General features: G+C 35.4%; 1 protein-coding gene across 2 annotated transcripts in view; it reads right to left on the bottom strand.

Moving 5' to 3' along the window:
* Positions 1-22,897, bottom strand: part of col5a1 (procollagen, type V, alpha 1) — a 109,627-nt gene that overhangs the window by 21,767 nt on the left and 64,963 nt on the right. For both annotated transcript variants that reach the window (XM_067422663.1, XM_067422664.1), the window contains exons 10-41: positions 22,528-22,569; positions 21,264-21,326; positions 20,278-20,352; positions 18,447-18,539; positions 18,302-18,358; positions 18,162-18,215; positions 17,718-17,771; positions 17,545-17,598; positions 17,293-17,346; positions 16,778-16,831; positions 16,615-16,659; positions 16,017-16,070; positions 15,788-15,832; positions 15,653-15,706; positions 15,519-15,563; positions 14,217-14,270; positions 13,920-13,964; positions 13,748-13,801; positions 12,095-12,139; positions 11,693-11,746; positions 9,734-9,841; positions 9,026-9,079; positions 8,579-8,632; positions 7,007-7,051; positions 6,856-6,909; positions 6,275-6,319; positions 6,125-6,178; positions 5,980-6,033; positions 5,845-5,898; positions 2,929-3,036; positions 2,732-2,821; positions 955-1,008 (exon numbers count right to left, since the gene is read on the bottom strand). In XM_067422663.1, the coding sequence (XP_067278764.1) occupies positions 955-1,008; positions 2,732-2,821; positions 2,929-3,036; positions 5,845-5,898; positions 5,980-6,033; positions 6,125-6,178; positions 6,275-6,319; positions 6,856-6,909; positions 7,007-7,051; positions 8,579-8,632; positions 9,026-9,079; positions 9,734-9,841; positions 11,693-11,746; positions 12,095-12,139; positions 13,748-13,801; positions 13,920-13,964; positions 14,217-14,270; positions 15,519-15,563; positions 15,653-15,706; positions 15,788-15,832; positions 16,017-16,070; positions 16,615-16,659; positions 16,778-16,831; positions 17,293-17,346; positions 17,545-17,598; positions 17,718-17,771; positions 18,162-18,215; positions 18,302-18,358; positions 18,447-18,539; positions 20,278-20,352; positions 21,264-21,326; positions 22,528-22,569 (1,869 nt within the window). The remainder of the gene's footprint in view (positions 1-954; positions 1,009-2,731; positions 2,822-2,928; positions 3,037-5,844; positions 5,899-5,979; positions 6,034-6,124; positions 6,179-6,274; positions 6,320-6,855; positions 6,910-7,006; positions 7,052-8,578; positions 8,633-9,025; positions 9,080-9,733; positions 9,842-11,692; positions 11,747-12,094; positions 12,140-13,747; positions 13,802-13,919; positions 13,965-14,216; positions 14,271-15,518; positions 15,564-15,652; positions 15,707-15,787; positions 15,833-16,016; positions 16,071-16,614; positions 16,660-16,777; positions 16,832-17,292; positions 17,347-17,544; positions 17,599-17,717; positions 17,772-18,161; positions 18,216-18,301; positions 18,359-18,446; positions 18,540-20,277; positions 20,353-21,263; positions 21,327-22,527; positions 22,570-22,897) is intronic.

The following is a 22,897-nucleotide window of genomic DNA, read 5'->3' as shown; positions in this document are numbered from 1 at the left end:
GATTTTAATGCAGAAATAAACACTGCATTTACAAATTATTGATTATATTACTATGTAGCATTATATAAGATATCAGTAAAATCTGAGTAGTAAAACATTCTGATATCAAGACTGCATGAAAAGAGGAGAGATCAACAGACAAACCTTTTGATAATCATCTATGATTTATGAATAATCACTGGTCAAACATTTGGAAACAACTTATTTACTATGTTTCACATTTTATTTTAATAGTTAATAATAATTAATATATAATAAAATATAATAAATAAATATAAATACTTGACCCTCTTCTTTCAAGGTTTGGGGTCTTTACGATATTTTATATTTTTGAAACAAGTGTCTTATGTTCACCAAAGCTGCATATATTTGATCAAAAACACAGTAAAGACTGTAACATTTTGAAATATTGCACTGTTTTCTTCGTTAATATATATATATTTCAGGATTCTTTGGTGAATAGAAAGGTCAAAAGAACAATTTATTTGAAATAGAAAACTTATGTAACAATGTCTTTACTCTCACTTTTGATGACTTTAAGGCACCCTTGCTGAATAAAAGTATTCATTTAATTAAAGAAAATCATACTCAAAGTATGTTTTACTACTTTACTAATTACTAATTAAAGTATGTTTAAAGTACATACACAATTAAGAAAACTGATCATGAACTTTTGAATGGTACTGTATGTTGGACACTTATCTACACTATGCACGTTAAAACATTAATTAAATACTTTACAAAATATATATACACACAATTAAACCGATTCCGGGAACTGAGTCCAAATGTTTGACTGGTACTGTAGATATAAATCAATATCATATGCCCTGAATCATTGTACTCACTGAAAAGCCAGAGTGTGGAGCAAAAGGATAAAAGAGAAAGAAAAAACAGGTAAAAAACAAGCAAATAACAAAGAGGTTAGAGAAGAGACAGACGATGTCTACTTACAGCGGGTCCAGGTGGCCCTGGAGGTCCTTCACTTCCTTTCAAGCCTGCTGATCCCTGCAAACAGAGACATAAAACTGCTGAACGTACACAAACACATCCATGAGCTCCTGTGCGACACGTTTGAAGGTTAGGGACGACACGGGGGACGTTCTATTTGTACTGAACAATAAACTAAAAAGCTCAGAGTTGAAAAAACATGAAAAGAAGGATAATCGCCTGTACAAAACTTGAGAAAACTGTACAACTTTTGATATATTGGTTAAGAGTCTCTTCAAATCCTGATAGCAATCACTGAGTTTAGTGGTCTTAATTTATTCATATTATATATATATATATATATATATATATATATATCAATCATCTGTGGAAGGCATTCCACAAACATTCACCCAATCATTGCATTCGTCGATCACACATCATCAGCGCGTTTCATATAGACCATTTCAGAAGGTTTGTAAACAATGGGCACCTGGATACTTCCGGGTGGCAGAACGCGAACGGCTTCTCTTGACAAACTAAAGAGATCCAGCCGGCTACTGTAAACGGTTACATAGTTAAGAACATTGTTTGTTGATTAAAGTTGAAACTATGACGAAAACGTGTTGTGTTTGGGGTTACGCCGTCAGATATACAGCAAAAGGTGCAGGATTGTATCGATTTCCTTCAGAAAAAAGTAAATATATCCAGCAAAACCTGTGGGTGAGGAGGCTAAAGCGAGTAGACGTTGTCAAAAGTGGCGCTACAGAGAAGTATTCTCAAAACGGCCCATCTACAAAATCATAGCAGAGCATAATAATCTTCAGCTGGGGAAATTCAAGACTAATATTAGTAAACTTTAGATCTCTTTTAAAGATCGAACTCATTGCCAGTCACTGCCTGAAGTAAAAGTAGGAAGAGACCGAACTTCTAGTGTCATGTAGGCTACTGATCGAATGTCAATGAAAGAAATAGGAAAAGCAAAACATAGTTGTAGGCTGATGGATGATTGATGCGTGTACCACATTGGCTTTATCATCACCGCGAGTTTAGTTTGAGTGAATGCCTAACGTTAGAGGAGTAGCGCTAGTCTACAACACGCTATCCTTTTGACCATCAGAAGCTCACATCTGTGCCATCTGATCCGACCCCGACCGAGCAACAGAAAACCATCATAGCCTTTTTTAGTTAGATAACAGGGAAATAGACCATCTACGATAGCCTAACATATTGTAAGTCAAACAGCAACAGTCACTAAAATAACTACTCAATGTAGGCTGAGGCTCATTCAAAAATTATGGTAGTGGACTAGCGCTACATCTACTGGAGCAAGGTTAGGCATTTCATGTATTGCTATCTCCTGAATTAATTAATCAGTCTCTCAATAATCATGTTAACTATGTCTGAATCCCAAGCAATTTACTAGTGTTGCCATTGGAACGCTTCGGCTTTTGCCACCAGGGAGACTGTTTATTACAGTTGTGATGTCATGGTGAATTGTCGTATTATGCAGAGTTAGACAGACCTTAATTACCGAGCGGCGCAATCAAACCAGAGATGGAAACCTGTGATGTTCTACTCGGTTCGTTCGCGGTTCGTGACTCAAATGTATCCGTTTCAATGGCAACACTATCAATGGTGAAATCGATCAGCCGCAGTCACGTGATACAAAAAAGTGCTCTTTACCTTTTTTAAGTTCATATTGTAAAGTCATGTGCTTTGAGACATGAGGTAGTTTAATTCCGTTTCTCATAACGCTTTGCAAACTCTGCTGTGTGTGTTCATGTGTTTTGATACTCACCACGGGGCCTGGTAAACCTCTCTCGCCTGGGAACCCTCTGAGCCCAGGAGGTCCATCTTTACCGGTTGGTCCTGCTGGACCTGGATCTCCCTTTGAACAAAAATAATTAGATATGATGTTATAAACCACTTCTGACCAATAGATAAGGAGGTGTATTTCTGTGCATTTGTATTTTTTGTGTGTGTAAATGTTTGCACCTTCGCTCCCTCTTTGCCCGCAGGTCCAGGTAGACCCTGTTCACCGGGTGGTCCTGGGGGTCCAGGGTGACCTCGCTCTCCCATTGGTCCTGTCTCTCCTGTTGGTCCCTGAGCAGAAAGAGAGATGAATTATGGGTAAGGTATTGATGTAGATGAGTCTTTGGGTTGATATTGAATCAAGTTGATTAGTAAGCAAAGCCATTTGAAAATACAGAACAAAGCAACTCACTACTTTAACAAAATATGATTCATTCAAATTATAATATTTTTAGGGCTGTCAAAATGAACATGTTAATACATGCAATTCTTTTTTTCAGTTTAACTTGTTAAAAATGTATTTCATGCAATTAACGCAGCATCTGTTTTTCCCCTCATCCATAAGCTACCATTAAATTATTTGATCATGCAAATGCTTTTAAACTATTCAAGCGCGATAAGACGCAAAAGAGAACACAGTGCGGTACTGGAGTGTATCTGTGAATCTCCTGTGACACACACACACTCGTGTGCACAAAAAGTCACTTCAGACAACACTTGAACAAACAAAAACACAAAATTACACCAATATTTTTTTTCCGTATCCTCACAAGCAGTCTTAAATTAGTTAAATAAACATAAAGAGTTTTAAAGTGACAGCAGTCCAATAAACCTGCTGCTGTCTGTCTTTAATGATGATCAAAGAACAAAAGGGGAAAATCACTCACTGCTCTTGACTGAATAACATTTGTAGCTTTAATAAGGATTGATCTATGTTTAATTTATAATCGATGCAGTAAAGACAGTGAAGTGTTTGATAACTTTATAATAAATAAAGAAATTGAATAAAGCCCTGATTTCAAGGTTACATGGGTCCAAAACAATGAAAACAATAACATTTTGTGCATTTTGGCAACTAGTATGACAGGGCCAATAGATAAAATTGAGCCCTGATATATTGAAGGGCACAGGTAAACGAGAAGATTGTTTTAAGTTCACCTAAATTAAAAGTTGTATTTTTTAAAGCCTAACAAATGTTAAAATGTTTAGCATTCAATTACACTGTAATGCTGAATGGCTATAATGAATGGATGCAATTAAGAAGGAAAGAAAGTCTACTTCATTGAGACATCAGTCGCTGTATTGGTATTGGTGATACTGGACTTATTTGTTTAATGGCATCTTTTTATGAAATATATGAAAGATAGGGTAGTGTCTATGTTATTTCTACATTCATTTGGAGATTAAATGTGAAATTACAAAATAAAAAGGAAAATGTGTAAATTGACAGGAATAAAAAATATAATAGCAAAAACAATTCATTATTTCAAGGACAATATGGATCAATTAAGATACATTTTTATTCAATGTTTTGAGAAAAATATTAACGGTTGTTCTAGTTATTTCATATTTCAAAAACTGTTTTACAGTATAATAAAGGAAAGCAATCAAAAAAGTCTGGAAAACATAATAAAGTTGCTACGGTGTTTCTAAAAGATAAGTGCAAATTATGCAACATTAAGGAAAAAGAAGAGAGTCAGATTATATGCTTCCATTTGCATGGCAGAACATGTGCACTTGAATATCCGTATGTGTGTGTGGCACTGTTTAAACCTGTGCCCACCTCAACATTTGCATAAAAAAATAGAATATCATGATTGCTTATGAATAATTCATTACCCAGCCAGCGCCAACATCCAACCGCACAAACAAAAGCATGTCAGGAGACAAAGCACAGACAGGCCAACAAACCGCCCATATGTAACCTAATGGAGCCATTATGATTCCCTGGTGACAAACTTAGGACACCTTTAAGATAATCTAATGACCGAGTGATGGCTGGTGACAGGCTCATGAATATGTATCGCATGTCTCTGGCCTCTGCCTGTGGTACTGATCCTGGAGAAACAGATGGGTGTGTGGAGTGTGCTGTTTTCTAAGCCAAACGCTTTATAATGTTTTATTCTTCTGTGGATGGTAGATGCAGCACAGAGTCTAGTGTGTCTAATGCCTTCAGAGCATTAAAGATATAATAGAGTGTAAAAGCATCTAAAGAATGCCTAAAAACAGCTAAAATTAGCATAGCCCTGGAAAGCAGCTTTTTTTGCATTTCCTGAGGGGCTTCTGGCTTGTTTAAAGCTCCCAGTCTCTTTCTAGGGTGTTGTGTGTGGTTAGCAGGGCATTGCTATGTGTCTGCTAGGTGTTTGCTTACCGGCCCAAGTCAAAAGATCAAGTCTTTTGAATATATGTGGTCCTGGATGATAAAATTGTTATTTGGATATATTATTATAGTATGTATTGATAAAATATATTTTATTTTATTTTTAGAAATGTTTTTATGTGCTTTATTTTGATGTCATTTTTATTATTTTTATTTCAGTTTTGTTTTGTTTAAATACTTAGTTGGTTAATTTAGTTTAAAAAAAAAACAGTTCTAATTTCCATTCAATGTAATTGATTTAGTTTTAGTAAGCAATATAACCATTGTTATTTTCATTTTCCACCCTTACATAAAAATAATAAAATAAGAAATATTATTTTGCATTGCTATATTATTTTCATGACAATTAAACATTTTTCCCCACCCTACTGTCCTTACAGTTAAAAAAGAAATTTCCGTCTCAATTCTAATACAGAATAAAATCATTATAAAATCATGCCAAAACGGGAAATGTAATGTAATGTAAAATTATTAGTCTTAAAACAGGCAAAAAGGTACATTTTCCTTATACATATTTATATATAAAAAATAAAAAAACATGTGGTGTGAGATTATTAAATGTTATTTTTGATGAACCAAACATCTCTTGATAGTATTTGTGAGATTCACCCTCAGTTCTTTCACCTGTTTTAGTGGAATCTTTTTAGTGGCACTATTCTGGAATTCTAGAATCATTCAGAAATTCTAATAATGACATCATCATTCTGTGTTCCCCTTACCTGAGGTCCGACTACACCTGGGGGTCCTGGAGGTCCGGTTTTACCTTGGAAGCCCTGTGAGATGAAAACATAAGTGAGTTTATTTCTAGAAGTGTGTGAGCCAAAGTGTTTGTGGCAATTTCAGACGCCACTCACAGTCTCTCCTCTCTGGCCAGGGTGCCCGGGCAGTCCGTCCTTTCCAGGAGGCCCCTGAAAAGAGAGAGAGAGAGGACAAATGATTGGTTAATGAAGATGTATGAGGAATTTCTATAGTCACATCTATAGTGTCGGCGTCACATACAGGTGGACCCTTAGGGCCGGGGAATCCAGCAGGTCCCTGTGGTCCTAATGTACCCTGTAAAACAGCACAGAAATGGATGTTAAATCTCTCGCTGGAGCAATATCCAACAATCAATACTTTGGAAGGATTCAATTATTCTTTATACCGTACCCGTTCACCGGGTGGTCCTGGGGGGCCATCGCTTCCTGAGTTGCCCTGTGGAGGCGGGGCAGAGAAACAAATGAGAAAAGGAAAGAGACAGAGGGAAATAAAACAGAACATTTTAATATTTCAGTTTGAAAATGTAGTATTAAATGACCTTGTATAAGTAATCAATTATTAATAAAGTAAAACGTATGCTTATTGCCAGAGGTAATGAGTGCCATTAAAGATTTGTTTGACTGATAGAGGATTTGTAGATCAATAAAATTCCTGTTGCATTTTAATTTGCTCTAGCTATAAGCCGATGAGGCAAACATTGCATTTTAAAATGTAATAGAAGCTCCATTAGCTCCTGTCAGTGTCTGCTTTTACCCTTCATGCCAAATGATGAAATAGGTTTAAAATATCCTGAAGCCAGGGATGTTTTCAGGCAGGGTGTGGTGTGCTTTTCCTAATTTAATTTTGATGTACCCAACAATTGTTTGATGTATATATGATATTTGCCTTTTTTCCGTTTTTTCCATTTATTTTTTTATGTTACATTGTATAATATTACAAATGAAAATTAGGGAGGGGGAGGACAGCCTCACCTTTGGTCCGGCTTTCCCTGTTGGTCCCCTTGGCCCTCTTTCACCACGGGGTCCCTACCGAGAGAATATGAAAGCAGTGTGAGAAATCAATCCTAAACTAATCATCAAAAAGGTACACATCACTTGTTTTATCCTAAGTTTGTTGCCTTACCGTGGGTCCTCTCTGTCCTCGGGGGCCCGGCTTCCCTGGTGTCCCCTGTGTGTGACAGAGAATAATACATGAATTTAAAGTAAAAATCTAACTAAATATTTTATTATTGTTAAAAAATATTTGTTATTTAAGAAAATTATAGTAAAATAAATATATATTTTTTTATTTAATAATAATATAGAATTATAAAAACTGTGCATTGTGCATTTTATTATTAATTTAATATTATTTATGTTTCAAATATATTAATGATATAAATAATAAGTTCCAGTAAAGTAAAGACATACATATTTTTAAATCAACAACATATAATAACTAAACTGAACTGTGTGCATTATGTATTTAATATTTTAAACATGTTTAAAATTAATACATTCTAGTACTATATATATATATATAAACTGCTTTGTGTAAATATACATTAATTGAACGTTTTTGTTTTAATAATAACATAGTTAGTTTTAGTAAAGATAACTAAATAAATACATTTAAGCTGTTAAATTACCGTGCTTCCCTTCCTGTTTAAATTCTCTTTTCCAGTGAATTCAGTCATAATTATGGCCATTATTTGCATAATTTTAAACAAAACCACAAGCAATATTTCATTCAGCCTAGTAGAACATATTGTGTTAATTTTCTGTAGATGATATTAGCAAAATCCATCTCATGAATACTCAATGCAGAGAGTTATGGCGGAATAAAGAAAGTTTTGCATCAACAAATGAATCCAGTCTGAGTGTGTGTGTGTGTGTGTGTGTGTGTGTGTGTGTGTGTGTGTGTGTGTGTGTGTGTGTGTGTGTGTGTGTGTGTGTGTGTGTGTGTGTGTGTGTGTGTGTGTGTGTGTGTGTGTGTGTGTGTGTGTGTGTGTGTGTGTGTGTGTGTGTGTGTGTTAATGGTTTAAGAGAATAAGATGTTTTTGGATTATAATGTGTTTATGGGAGACTGCATTGTCTTCTTAATGGCAGCCGGCTGCTGCTCTCAGCTTAAATGTGATGATATACAGCCAATAAAGCATCCGTGCGGAGAGCTGAGTTTACTCAGGGCCTTTCGCAGCTTTACTTGGCCATAAGGGCTGTGATACACACTACAGCTCAGAGACCTGTTAGCTTCTATAACCTGAGAAAAAACCCTGAATTTTACTTCTAATATATAGTGTGCAAGTCGAGATGACTACTTTTATTATATACTTTTATAGCGTTGTCATTTTTAGAGATTCCCAGAGCGCAACAACTTTCATTGTGCATAATATATTCTGCCTAATGTATAATTGTGGTTATCTTACAGGTTTGGTATGAGAATGTTGTGTACACTTTAACTTTCAGTAATTTTCAGTTATTCTTTTTTAGTGTTTTTCGCTTCTTTTTTTCAGATGCAATAAATCGCATCTGAAAGAGTTGATTTTCTTGCTCACTATAAAGAATTCATCAAATTGCATTTACATCTGACATATTATATATTCTATTTTATCTTTTGCATTTTTTACATGATCATCATGCAGTTCTTTCTCAAAAAGAACGGTGTGTGAGAGAAAGAAAAAGAGGAAAACTCCACATGGATTTCTTTTTAACACACCCTTGTGCCTTTCTCTCCATTGGCTCCTTGGAATCCCTGGAATCCTTGAGAACCCTAAAAAAGAGAGAGAGAGAGAGAGAGAGAGAGAGAGAGAGAGAGAGAGAGAGAGAGAGAGAGAGAGAGAGAGAGAGAGATAGAGAGAGAGAGAGAGATTAATTCACAGGTCCATCAAAGCGAGGAGGGAGAGAGGGATAAAAAGAGGAGAAGAGAAGAAAAGTGCTGTTGCAGCAGTGCATGCTGGGTCACGGTCAAACGGAAAGCTGACACCAGATGGCATTATGGGTAAATCCACTTAGCTTTGATCAAGAAGTTCAAACATGTCTGCCTTCCAATCCTGCTCTAATTCATGCACACACACACAACCTTGTCCTTATATCAATACATGCACACACTCGAACACGAACGCTGAGGATGCTGGGTAATCACAGGCAGATCGGGTATATTTACCTTGGGGCCTTGTCTTCCTGGATAGCCTGGCAACCCAGGAACACCGAGCTTACCCTAAAATCAAAGTACACAGAAGAAACATAAATAATCAGTCTAGACAAAACACTGGCAAAGTGTCGAATGGTATTTAAACTTTGTTCGTCATCTTTGCTTTGCTTCTGTCACGCAGTTTAATTACATAGTGAATGTCTCTCTGTTACAAAATGTCATGATGCCTCTCTGTCTACATAGACAGCATCCTAACTGAGAACCTCTGGTTCATGCAAAGTGCTCGGGACACTTGACTCACGATTGATTTCAATGGAGATTGATGTTAGCATGTTGCTAAGCTAACTGTATACATAATGTACAGTGTAGCGCATGCCACATGTTGAGTGAAATAATTGAACTGTTCTATCGATCGTTTTCTGTACTGAACAATATATTTCTGCATTACATTCTAGGATTGATACACTACTGTTTAAACGTTTTTGTAAAGAAATTACTTTTATTCAGAAAGGATTAATTCAATTGATCAAAAGTGCCAGTAAAGACATTAATGGTGTAACAAAACATTTCCATTTCAAATAAATGCTGCTCTTTTGAACATCACAGGAAATATTCAAAGAGTAAACGGTTAAATCCCAAACTTTTAAACAGTTTGAACCGTCACAGAATCTGACTAAAAGAACATTTAGCAACTGGAACCGCCGCTTCAGTCACACTGACCTTCTCTCCTAACGGCCCGAGCGGTCCAGGATCGCCAGGCAAACCGGATCTTCCTTTGGGTCCCTCAGGTCCGTCTTCACCTCTGGGTCCAGCAGCTCCAAGTTCTCCCTAAAGACACACACACACAGACAGACACAAGACACACACACACGCACACGCACACAAACATACACACAAGAATTATTATAGATTCCTAGAGATCAGGTTTAATCGAAAACAATAGGTCTTTCAAATCAATTTACAGGCCCATCCCGATGAATAACACAGTAACCCACACTTATATGTCAGCCAATCATACCAGAGTTCATTTACATATAGACATTCTTGTCATGAAGAGCTAAATTTACTTTTTGGTGCAAGAATTCTTGACTAACATAATTATTGGATATATGATTAATATTATAAATGGCATTAATCGTTATTGATTAATTAATTAATAAATTAATCATGAGTGAAAATACATTAAAAAGTATAGAATATGGTTCTTTTAAATCTTTCCCCACTGTTATATGATAAGGGGCACTAATACACATCTTCTGAAAGAGTACAGAATCTCTGGATTGAAACACAGGTGAAGCAGAAACAAGCGAGAAAAGCACTGCTTATGCACATTGTAGTTTTTTAAAAAAACGTTTTGTTCAAAGTGTCGCTTTTTTATGAACTTACATTCAAGTGTTGTTAAAAAAAGAATGCATGGATCTAGAATAAAACGTTTTGTTGTTATTGTTGGTGTTAAAAAGCAGAGACTCTGATCTTTCTTTTGATATATTGCATGTTCAGATATTCATAGAACACAATATTATGGGGGCCATTATTATTTTTTTGAAAATTATAAAAATGCTGTCGGTGGCTGGCTAAACCCTGGAAAGAGTAAAATTCCTGTGCACATTTCCAAAGCCTTAAGCTAACAAAAACAACTAAGAAATTTCTTAATTTCTTTCACCCTTCAGGAATTTAAATATATAAAGCAAACCTCCAAGATGTCGTCAAAATGACTCATAATTATAATTTAATTACTTGTTTGACTTATCGTACTCTCATAATTATAATTTAATTACTTGTTTGACTTATTGTACTCTCATAATTTCTGTGAATTCAAAAAGCAGACAGTAGATAGTGAAGGGGTATATCACACGTGTCCACAGCTGTTAATTAATTTGGTTTAAGATGAACATCTTTCAATAACAAATGTGGGAATTTGATTATAAAACAGATTTGTGTGGACAATTAATATGTGAGTTTTGCCACTTTAAAGACATAGGCAAATCTAGGCACTTCAGCAGCATGAGAAGAGTGAAGTGAGTGTGCGGCATTTTTACAAGAGTAAAGGGCAATTTAGGACAATGTTAGGACAATGTCTTCCCTTAAATTCAGAAGTATTTGCCTTTTAGTCCCTAATAACCAAGAGTGAGACACACTTGCTCATTACAGACATTTGCCAACGACACAGCAGAGTCAGCGTACTTTATAAGACCCAAAAAAATCAGATTAAATTAGGTGGTGTGACTATGACGTCCCCTTTGACCCAGGGGAAAACTGACTTCTGGGGCCCTCAATGACACAATCTCTTGCCATTTTTGTGTGCAAAATGCATCATGCAGTCTGTGAAATGTACTCAGGAGTGTGTCATCTAGGGGTTATGTGATTGCTAAGGTTTTCTGAGTGGTTTTTAGCACATTTCTCTGTGGCCGATCCCCAGGTTCTGGTCCTTAGGAACAGCTTGGGTCCTTTCTTCAGTGAATATCTATATTTGTTCAAATCCCAAAGCATATGGGTAAAAGTAATAGGGAAGCACTGCTAAATATAGAGCCACTGTGATTTATCTGCTACTTCAGAGATGCTCTGAGAATTAAAGATCAACACAAGTGAAAAGAGAGAGACGAAAGATCAAATCCCATAATTCCCCAGAGATAAACCCAAACACAAATAACCTCTTCAACCTGAGAATAAGTATCTTACCCTGTCCCCTTTGATGCCCATATCTCCTTTAAATCCGGGAAATCCATCTTCTCCCTGAGAAAGAAAGAGATGAAGATTTGACACTGAGAGCGTTGCAAACTTCCTTTCGCACATAATACCCCCTTTTTGACAAATGCAAAGGGACCAATCTCCATGGCAACTGCTATTTCTGCTATTTGCCGGGGCCTGATCTTATTTTCCAGAAGCACTCTCACAGGATAAAACTTTTTAATGACCAAAGCGAGAAGGTCAAAAATGCATCTTGGAGTATGTTATGGTTTCCATATTCAGAAGCAGAAATGAAACATTAATGTCACAGGAGTAGTGCATTAGCCACCGGTGCACACACACAACAGCTCCTATCCATACGGACACAGTCACACAAACACACTCTAAAATTACCTTTTCACCCTTGCCTCCTTTCAGCCCGCGGACTCCATCAGCACCCTGCAGATAGAAAGAGCGAAAGAAAAGAAGAAAGAACTGAGATCAACAGAGTCCGTCTAAACTACAAATATCTGAGAAACCCTGTGAGCACTGGACTCGCAGTCTCACGAACGCCATTCATAAACCATGAGGCTGATAAAAACTCTGTTCCTAGCGAGCCGCCTTGCTCTCTACTATCTACATAGGCAGCATTCTAACTGAAATAGAACCTCATAAGTGATTTTTTTAGAACTCAAAGTGCTTGGGAGATTTTACTCACAACTGATTCCAATAGAATTTATGTTAGAATGTTGCAAAGCTAAAGAGGCAAACAAGCATCCTAAGTGATATGGAACCTCAAGTGAATAGAGGCTTTCGCACTGGGTAGTTACAGGAACTGGTAACCAGAGCGGCCCCTGAGAACGAAATGTTCCCCTAGGGAAATTTTGTCAACAACTGAAGGATGGAGGATGCTGTGATCGTAGCTGTGTTTTTGTTGTGTGTTGTGGGTTTCGTGATAATGAAGATGGAATGGGGTCTAAGGCCCTCTTTACACCTGGTGTTAAGATGCGTTTTGGACGTTCGGGGCACAAGTGAGGGAGACACATTGCTGTTCCTTTTGTCCACTTTTAACCACTTCCGTTCTGATTTCTTCGATATGGGTGGGTGAAAGTATGGGCTTTTTCAGATCTTCCGATCTAATGCACAAAATAAGCTCACGCAATTTACATATGAATGCGCCCGGAGACGAAACATACTGAGAGCTGCAGCTTTCATTTCCACTTTGACAGCCGCAAGATCTCGCCAAACACTGTGCGTGTGTGTTAAAAACTAAACTTGGGTCTTCAGCTGCCATGTTAACGTGCTTCCCGTAATGTTTACGCATTAGACTTGGCAGCGAGTAGACGTCTTTTGTAGCTGTTTGAGCGTCTACTCTATGAAATGTGTTTTCTACCTCTGGAAGTGGTTGAAAGTGGACAAGCTCAAAAGGTTTGCACCTGCATTTAGTGCCGTCCACTTGTGATCCGATCAACCAAATCACATCTTAGTGCCAGGTGTGAACAGGGCCTAAGAGACGAAATCTCCTACAACTTACAGTGCTACTTAAAAAAACACGACGCCACAAAGGCGACAGGTAAATGCAGTTAACATTCGCTTTCTGTATGTTAGTTCATGGAGTAAGTATATGTAAATTGTGCTGAGTTAGACCCTACTTTGAAGCAGGAGCTAATTTAGTCCCAAAAATGTGTTTATATAACTAAAATCGTTCCCAGTTTCTGCGGTGTGAACACACAAAACTGTCATGTCATTGACTCTGACACTGGCTTACATTTTGGCCAAAAGCAGCTATTTTAGAAGTTTCTTTGAAACCTTACTTTCTGTCTAGGTAGGCAGTTCACTAAGTTTTGGAAGACGTATACAAAGTTCAGATGATTCTGCCTCAGGAAAGTATCAGAAACATTAGTAAGGTGCTGTTTTTTATCAGGAAAAAAAGCTAGGGGCAAAACTCAGTAGTTATTTGGGTGACATTTCACTGATATATTACTAAAGAACTACACTAATATCCACTGACCAATGAGAGATTGGTTTGAGTGCTTCTATGACCAATGAGATGCAAGAAACACCTACCTTTACACCTCGAGGCCCAGGATATCCGATTGGCCCTTGAGGACCAGGAGGTCCCTATAAAATTCAATCAGTTATGGATTGAGTCATTAATATATAAAATAAGCTACATTTATGCAAGAGAATTATCTTTATAAAAAGCCATTGGATAGAAGAATGAAGGAAAAACATATACCAAGTGTCCTTTCTCTCCTGATGGCCCTTCTTTTCCTGGATGGCCCTGTGTTTGTGACACAATGATAAAGAGAATGTCTAAGTTATGCTGCAATAATTGGCACTATAAAACCACGGAATATGTGCGTTGCGGATAGAAAAAGCTTTGAGAACGGATGTTGTGTGTCTGTGAAGACAGAAATGAGCTCACTGCACTGTAATTATTAATACAATGAAATCTCTCTGATACACAAACAATGGAGCTTGAGAAGAACAGATGTGAAGCGTGTGTGTATGTGTGTCTATTTCCCGGACTCACTGGAGGTCCGTCGGCTCCTGGCATTCCCGGTAAACCTGGTTTTCCAGTGGGACCCTGAGGAGAGGAAAACCAGCATAAGCACTGACCATCCATTAACACTCAGCACACACTTCCTGTTTCAACATTCATAACAAATGATCTAGTTCTAGTAGATCGATCAATAAGTCAGTGTGTCCAGTGTGTTGAAGGGTTAATGAGAAATGACAATGTTCAGAATCAGGAATCTGCTTTAAAATATAATCTTTGTACTCATGCAGTGTTGAAAAAAACGTTTTATTTAATATCTCTAAAAATTGATTTGGCTTTTTTTTAAATATAATTATTTGTATTAATAAAGAAAACTGATCCACTGCCCTTTTTTATGAAACAATAATACACATTTTACCAAACTAGTTATTTTTTATCTACAATCATTAAGTCAGACAAAAATAAACTAAATAAAAACATATAAAATTTTTTTTTTGATTTTCGAATTTCAATTAATAGTAAAATTCCATCAAATTGAACTGAATAATCCTTAAATATTTTAATTGAGTAATTGATCAAAGATTCAGTTTGATGGGATTTTAATATTTATTGGAATGCATAAATCTTAAAAATAAAAATAAAAACGATTTTAAAAAAAGGCTTACATTTTGTTTTTGAGTGTACATCAAGTCATAATATACTACCAAAAGTTTAAGGTCGGTAAGGTTCTTTATGTCGTGACTTTTTGAAAGAAATAATTTTTGTGATCAAACATACAGTGATATTGTAAAATATTATTACAATTTAAAATAACTGATTTCTAATTTTAATATATGTTAAAATGTATTTTATTCCTGTGATCAAAGCTGAATTTTCAGCATGATTTCCTCCAGTCTTCAGTGTCACATGTCATATCATTTTAATATGAGGATTTGCTGCTCATGAAACATTTCTGATTATTATCAATGTTGTTGTTTTTTATTCAAGACTCTTTGATGTATAGAAAGTGCTAACCACAATTATTTGAAATAGAAACCTTTTGTAACATTATAAGTGTCTTTACTGTAACTTTTGATCAATTTAATGAATCCTTACTAAATCAAAGTATTTAAAACATCTTACTAACAGTGCTTAAAAAGTGCTATATGTATAAAATGCATTTTAATTAATGTAATAGGTCTACACACACACATAATGTATATCACATCAATGACCCATAATGATCTGCACTGAGAATAAGTGTCTGTCATAAAACATGAACATTATCAATAGACACATGCAAATCTATATAAAGGCACTACTCCATTAACCAGAGAACTATCCTTCCAATCTCACCTTCTCTCCTGGAGGTCCGATCGCTCCCTGAGGACCTGGAAGCCCCTGTGGAAGGAGGACAGGAGTAAAGGTTAATGTGAAGTCAATCAATGGCGGGTTATAGAGTGTCTAAGTGGGCGTGGCTTGATGAATACCTGAGCTCCGGGGTTGCCTTGTTGTCCAGGAGGACCTGGCTCACCTTGAGGACCCTGATGGGAGAAGGATAATAAAGTGAATGTGTGTACAAGTGAGTTTGAGGGCAAGAGTGTGTGCGTGCGTCTCAGACTTACAATGTTCCCTTTAGGTCCAGGATGTCCGTCCATACCAGTCACACCCTAAAACGAGAAAAGGAGAATCAAAATAATTTAAACATAGATTACTTCTAAGATTAAAACATTACATGTGCATGTGTTATTTTTAATCATAGAGCAAGTGAATAAATAACATGACGGTTAATGACTTAACTCAGTTAGAATCAAAATAATTGATTTAGATAATAAAGATGAAGTATGTACTCACGGGAGGTCCTGGGGGCCCCTGAGGACCTTTGGGGCCCAACAAACCACGAGGACCCTGAATAAGAAAAAGCGGAGAAACAGAGAGGCACAAACGAGAGGCGTTATTCAGATAAAGTGGGTAACATTAGACCAGTCATGTGATCTCAACATGCATTTCAAATTAAACAGCTTTTCTATGCCACATATATGACATGTGCTTCATTTTAAACATATTTTGCCTGAAATAAAATGTATTTATGTGGTATAAAAAAAAAATGAATGCTGACTTTAGACATACTTTCTATATCTTATTGGACATAACTGAGTGTGTTTAAGTGTATAGGCAAGAGCGGATAAAGTCACTCCATATCTAAACGGTGAATATGGAGCGCACCCTGCTGGACAGACTGATGAACTAGTGGTTAATCGACTGAACGCTTTTCATCACCACTACATTTAATTTACTTCACATCAATAATGAGCAAAGGCCTGTGAAATGTGTGACAATCATTTGTGGTTTCACTACATGGGAGGAAACGCTATATTACATAACACAATCTAGTGATGGATTAGAGAGGATAAGAGTGCATGCTGGGATACTGGAGTAAATATTAACGCACCGGTTCTCCGGGCAGACCCCTGGGTCCAACTTCACCGTCATCGCCCTGGGATACAGGAAGTACAGGAAATTATGTGAATATTATGATCCATTTCGATAAAGAAAAATTGTAAAGATGATGAAAGGAAATAAGAAGGGATTTAAATTAGTTAAGGAGTCCATACTCTTTCTCCATCCTCTCCTGAAGGCCCAGGCGGCCCCTGAGGTCCCGTCTCACCCTAAAAACGCAAAGACACACTCATTAATATTCATATAATGAATTATCCAGTTATCCAATTATATATTCATATAATTATGTTGATATCAACTGAAATGTTCTTAAGATTGGCCAATCAGAATTATGCATTCCAGTGAGCCTGTTAATAAAAATAAAATTAACTCAAAAGAGTTCCACATATATAAAAATGCTTAATATATGTTTCAATAAAATAAAATGTATCTGAAAATAAAACGTATAATAAAACAGCTTTAAAGTATTCCACCTATTTTAAAATGTTCATACAATGTTCATAACCTGTGACCCTTTTAATGCCAAATAAATCATCAAATGGACATTAAATACTGATCACGTGACATTTTTTTTCTAAAGATTAGCCAATCATAAACATAAATTCCACTCGCTTCCATTCCATTAAATAAAAATAATCCACTGATATTAAAATGTTAAAAACGGGCTTACCCTGTGACCCTTTTCACCGGGCAAACCAGCGAGACCATCGAATCCTCTGTCCCCCTGTGAAGCACACAGACAGGAAAGAGTTCAGCAATGCAGGATATTAAAAATTGTTTTAATAAGAAATAATTATTTTAAACTGTAATCTGGGTATGTTATCAAATTGACCCTATTTACTTCTTATTCATCTTTCTGTGCACAAATCATAACTGTGTTCTGATAAAAGATGTTTGGCCAATGTTAATCTTTTATTTTTACCTTTGGTCCTGTCTGTCCAGGCATCCCTCTGGCTCCATCTGAGCCGGGTCGGCCCTATGCCACAGAAAACATTGCTCTTGTTCATAAATACATTGATACAGAATGATCAGGTCGATAATAATCATTCAGGCTTCTGTATAGACCCGTTGGTTTTAGACAAAACACAAACGTACCCTTCTACCAGGCTTTCCAGGAGGGCCTGCTGATCCCAGTGGACCACGAGGACCCTAAAAACACACACACATACATTATGTTTTCATTTTTTATGGAAAAATTCCATAGACATAATTATTTTTATACCGTACAAACTGTACATTGTCCCCTACCCCCAAACCTACCTATCACAGAAAACTTTCTGCAGTTTTACATTTTCAAAAAAGAACAATTTACTATAATTCATAAGCTTGTTTCCTCATTGGAACCAAAAATTGTCCCAACAAGGACAAGTATTTGGGACATTGCCATCCTTGTGGGGCCAATTTGTCCCAATAACATAGGGCTGACCTGGACCACACACACGCAGGTCTCAGGTCTATCCTGCATTGAAGTGCTTTTAATTATTATCTAAATAGAGTTGGCACAAATAGATTAGCATTTGGGCGATTTGTGATGCCTACCTGGGGTCCAGATTCTCCAGACTCTCCCTTGAGTCCAGCCACACCAGGAGGACCCTGGGAAAATCGAATCAAGCATGAAACAAAATCATATATATTATAATTTTGACAGATGATAATATAGATATAGTATATAGACATACCAGAGGACCAGGACGGCCTGTCAAACCCATCGGTCCAGTTGGACCCCTCATCGCCAGCTTTATAATAATAAAACAGATCAATTAGTTTGCATAAAGATGCATGCGTGTGTGATATAATGTTTATATATATGAGTGTGTGCTTTACCCTGGCCTGCTGCATGATGGCTTGCATCTGAGCCTCTTGGGCAGAAACAGCAGGACCTTTATGTCCACTGTCCCCTCCTGTACTCATGCGGAACTACAAAGACAGAGCGACGCAAAAAATATTAACATTCAGACTGAAAGCAAAAAGTTAGACATGCCAGCAAAAGTGAAAATGAATGTATTTCATCCTAACATTGACTGGATGATTGGTTTTGGATGTTCAAAAGTAAGACACTACATCAATCTGAGGTTAAACATGCGTACGGAAGATGGACATAAACTACTGCACAAATTTATTTTAAAAATAAAACAACGATAAAAGCCATACATTGTACATTACTGTAAAGTTTCATGCTAAATTCAATGATTAGCATTTAGTTACAGAAATCAATACAGTAAATCTAAATAAAAACAGCTTTATTTTAAAATGTTACATATAATAAAAATATGAATAAAAATTAAATGTATTTAAAAATAAAATAGCTTAAAGTGGTCTGTCTATTTTAAAAACGTTATGAACTACTATTTTTAAATAAAATAAAACTAAAGTGTTCTGCCTATTTTTAAAGTTTTCTGCCTATTTTAAAATGTTACATAAAATAAAATAAACCTAATACATTTTAAAAAAGTATATTTAAAAATAAAATAGCTTTAAAGTGTTCTTCCTATTTTAAAATAAATAAAATAAAATATTTTTAAATCGTTTACCTATCTACCTGTGCCCCTCTTCAATGGGCAAACCAGAAAAATTGCAAAAGCTGCAATAGTAGTATGTTTTCATCTACATTTATTATTAACTTGCATACTATATTCAATGAGTGGCATCCAGCTATATCCATACGTACAGTTAATCAAGCATACAGTACATGGCTGAATTAAACCAGTATTTCCACTTGTCATTGTGTAGCGTTTACTACAGATCAATCATTCTGAGCTGGTGTGATTGAGTGTCTTTCCTGTCACTTTTGATATCCTTGCTGAATAAAAGTTTTCGTTTCTAACACCAAACTTTTGTACGTTGTAATAGTGTAAAAACAAAATAGTATAAGTAGTATTGAATAAGAATGGCATGCTACTTTTAGTATTTCTTTGATATAAAATAAGGCAGACTTGTATGGTATTAGTATGCTGTTATTATGGGTGCGTCTGTGTGTAGAATTGATCAGCGGCGCCATCTGGTGGCTGAGAATAATCACTACACTTCCAAGAGTAAGGCTGCTTGTTTTAAAGTGAACCTCTGAGCTGTTGTTAGTTGCTTCATGACTGGTTTTCAAGAGTATTTTTTCGGGGTGAGGAGAGGTAGTGTATAGGGTGGGGTTTAATTACAATCACATGTTGACGGTAAACACATATACACCAAGGACAACATCATTTTGAATGTGGTGTTCTATAACATCTGGATTCGCCATGGAAGCATTCCAGAACTCTCGACTGAAAGACATTGTGAAGTCGCTACACGTTCTGGAATATAAAAAACTATATTGGAGTAACAGCTGGGAAAGAGGAAATTTGGAAAAGCTGAGAGTATGTGGAATTTGTGAAATGTCTCACTGCATTCACCAGTGCATGATTGATAGGGGATCACGGCAGCAAAGGGACGATTATGTTTCTGATATCTTTCTGGCATAATTATCACTGTTAAACCACTCTGAATATAAATCAAACCAGCGAAAGAACTAACATCTCTTAACATTCATTATGGGCTAAAATTAATCTCAGTACCGTTAAACGGGGCTTGAATCCAAGCTAAAAGCAGTGTAAACGTTTATGATTGAGTTGTTCATGTGCAATTTTAAAGTGTGTATTTGGTAATTGTGCTCAGAATTACATACAGGCAACATCAGGACAGTCCCTGGAGGTCCTGGAAGACCATCGGCTCCAGGCAGTCCCGGGCGACCAGGAAGACCCTGTCCAGAGCAAAGAATTGTGGGTAATGCATAAAACAGCAAACATGTTTAATGTAATGTATTTCAATAGGTGAAATCAGATTATTCATTTTTTATCTTTACAGTATGGTGAATGGCGCACAGAAATGTTCAGGTCATATTTCACCCCCCCCAAAAAAAATTATTATCCATTCAGATTTTTAAACATTGTGACTATCTTTAAGATAATAATATTTTTTTAAAAAATCTAATAATTAAAAAAAATGTAAAAATAAATAAATAAAAAAAGAATAAAAAACTATTATCTTGACTCAATCATTATTTAAAAATTAAATCCTAATAATTTTTTTATATTAATTATTACCATGATTCATATTTATAAATGAAGATAAGAAAATATTTAAATATGTATGTATATATATATATATATATATATATATATATATATATATATATATATAAAAATAAATAGATAATTGTTTTTTATTATTAAGATTTATTTATTAATTAATTTAAATTAATTTGTTCTTGTATATATATATATATATATATATATATATATATATATATATATATTCACAGAAATTAAATTCGGCCAACTGAAAAATGTAGGTGTGATAAGTCACTAGAACAATTTCAATAGGAGACCTGATTTTTTTACAGTGTATATATATGTCAAGGTTAAAACAATACAATAAATAAATAATATATAATTTTTAATTAAATAAATAATATAAATAGTTATTTTTATATATTTTTTATTTTTTATTTTTTTATTTAATTAAAAATGATTTATATTATTGATTTATTTTTAATGTATGACCTGGATATTTTTGATGACATTCCCCCTGTTCACCATTTAACAGACCACAGACCATTTCAGTGTTGTTGAATATATGCATTAGCTTGTTTTTGTTGTCATGGTTACTTACCCTCTCACCGGGCTCTCCAGAACTACCTGGGGGTCCCGATGAACCTGGAGGGCCGGGGAGACCCTAGAACAACACAAAGGTACTGTCAGATCACATATATAAAGCCATTGCAAACACACATGGGGTGTTGGTCCAGTGAGGTCAGTAAGACTCTAGATCACTGCTGGACTCTTTCTATTGCTCGATTTCTCATACTCAAGTTGTTATAGTCCCAATAGAGCCATCAATTCCATCAATTCACCAGCTGAGAGAAGAGTTGTTTTATAAATAAGTAGGTCAAGATTGAAACTGAAGAAACAAAACAGACATACAGCTGTTTAGCATTGTCAGCAATAGTCACTGAGCCTAAAAAACAGTTCAGTTTCCCCAGTAACTAGCAAATAGTGCTGTAACGGGACAAATGCTACATTACTATTTTAATGTTACCATGTTCAGTCTCTCTCGGAATTAGTTTTGGGGAGTAAAAAAAAGTCAAACAAACTGGTTGGTTTGAAACGTTTCTTTTTTTGTGAATCACTTTGTGCAAAGGATTCAATTCAATGAACTGTTTAAAAAAAACTGATTTATTAATTCATCACTCAATGATGTTCACAAACTGCTCTATATTTATTAAATACTGCAGTTTATCAGCTATATTTATTGTCACGTATTTTAGTGTTATTTCAATAATATTACTAATAATAATATTATTATAATATCATTATTAATAATATTATTATTTTGAATTTGCTTTTATTTTTGTTTTCATTTTAATTTTGTTGTTTTTTATATATTTCTATATAGCTTTATCTTTTATTCCTTTCAATTTGAGCAATTTTAGTATTTGAACTTAATTCATTTTTTTGTAAGTTTATTATTTTTTATCTAATATTTTTATTTTAGGTTTTAGCAATTTTGTTGTTTTTTGCCTTTTTTATTAATATTATTATTTATTTATTTATTATTATTTTAATTTCAGTTTTATTTTAAGCAAATTATTTTTTTAACTTAATTAAATAAAGCAATGTTTGATTAGTTTTGCCATTGGTTAACAATAACTGTTTGTTTTATAAGTATTATAATTTAGATGTAAAATTAATATTTTTTTGTGCCAGAAAAAGACAGTAATCTGGTCTTTAGTAGGAGAGATTGTCACCTTTTTTTGTAACTTGTAGTAAGGCAAACAACATAAAGGAAGCTTGACTGGGGTTTAACTGGTTTAAATTATAGGTTGCTTGTAATTGGGCAAGCTTGAGTTTTTTTTACTAGACTTTAGTAGACTTACAGTGGGACCCTCTGGACCAGGTGGGCCTTCGACCAGCATTCCCTACAAGAACAGAAGAACACAAACACATTACAATAACAGCATAAACACAAACTTCAACACAAATAGAAGACCTTAAGTGTGAGAACATCACAGCTTTGGTCAACATCTATTCTATTACATCACATATCTCTTATCCTTTTTTTTTCTCAACCTGAAACTCTGAGTGCACATGTGTGTGTGTGTGTGTGTGTGTGTCAGAGATCTGCTCCACAGGTCGCTGTATGGATCATAGCAAACAGCATCCATAAGGAAGCCTGTGAAAACACTGATGCCTGTGTTTCTCATGGCCGTGACAGTTTATAAAGAATATGAGATGATCTTCAGGCTG

Source organism: Pseudorasbora parva, chromosome 18, assembly GCF_024679245.1.
Source record: "Pseudorasbora parva isolate DD20220531a chromosome 18, ASM2467924v1, whole genome shotgun sequence".
Lineage (NCBI taxonomy): Eukaryota > Metazoa > Chordata > Actinopteri > Cypriniformes > Gobionidae > Pseudorasbora > Pseudorasbora parva.
Note: the sequence above shows the minus strand (reverse complement) of the source record. Positions and strands in the feature narration are given on the sequence as shown.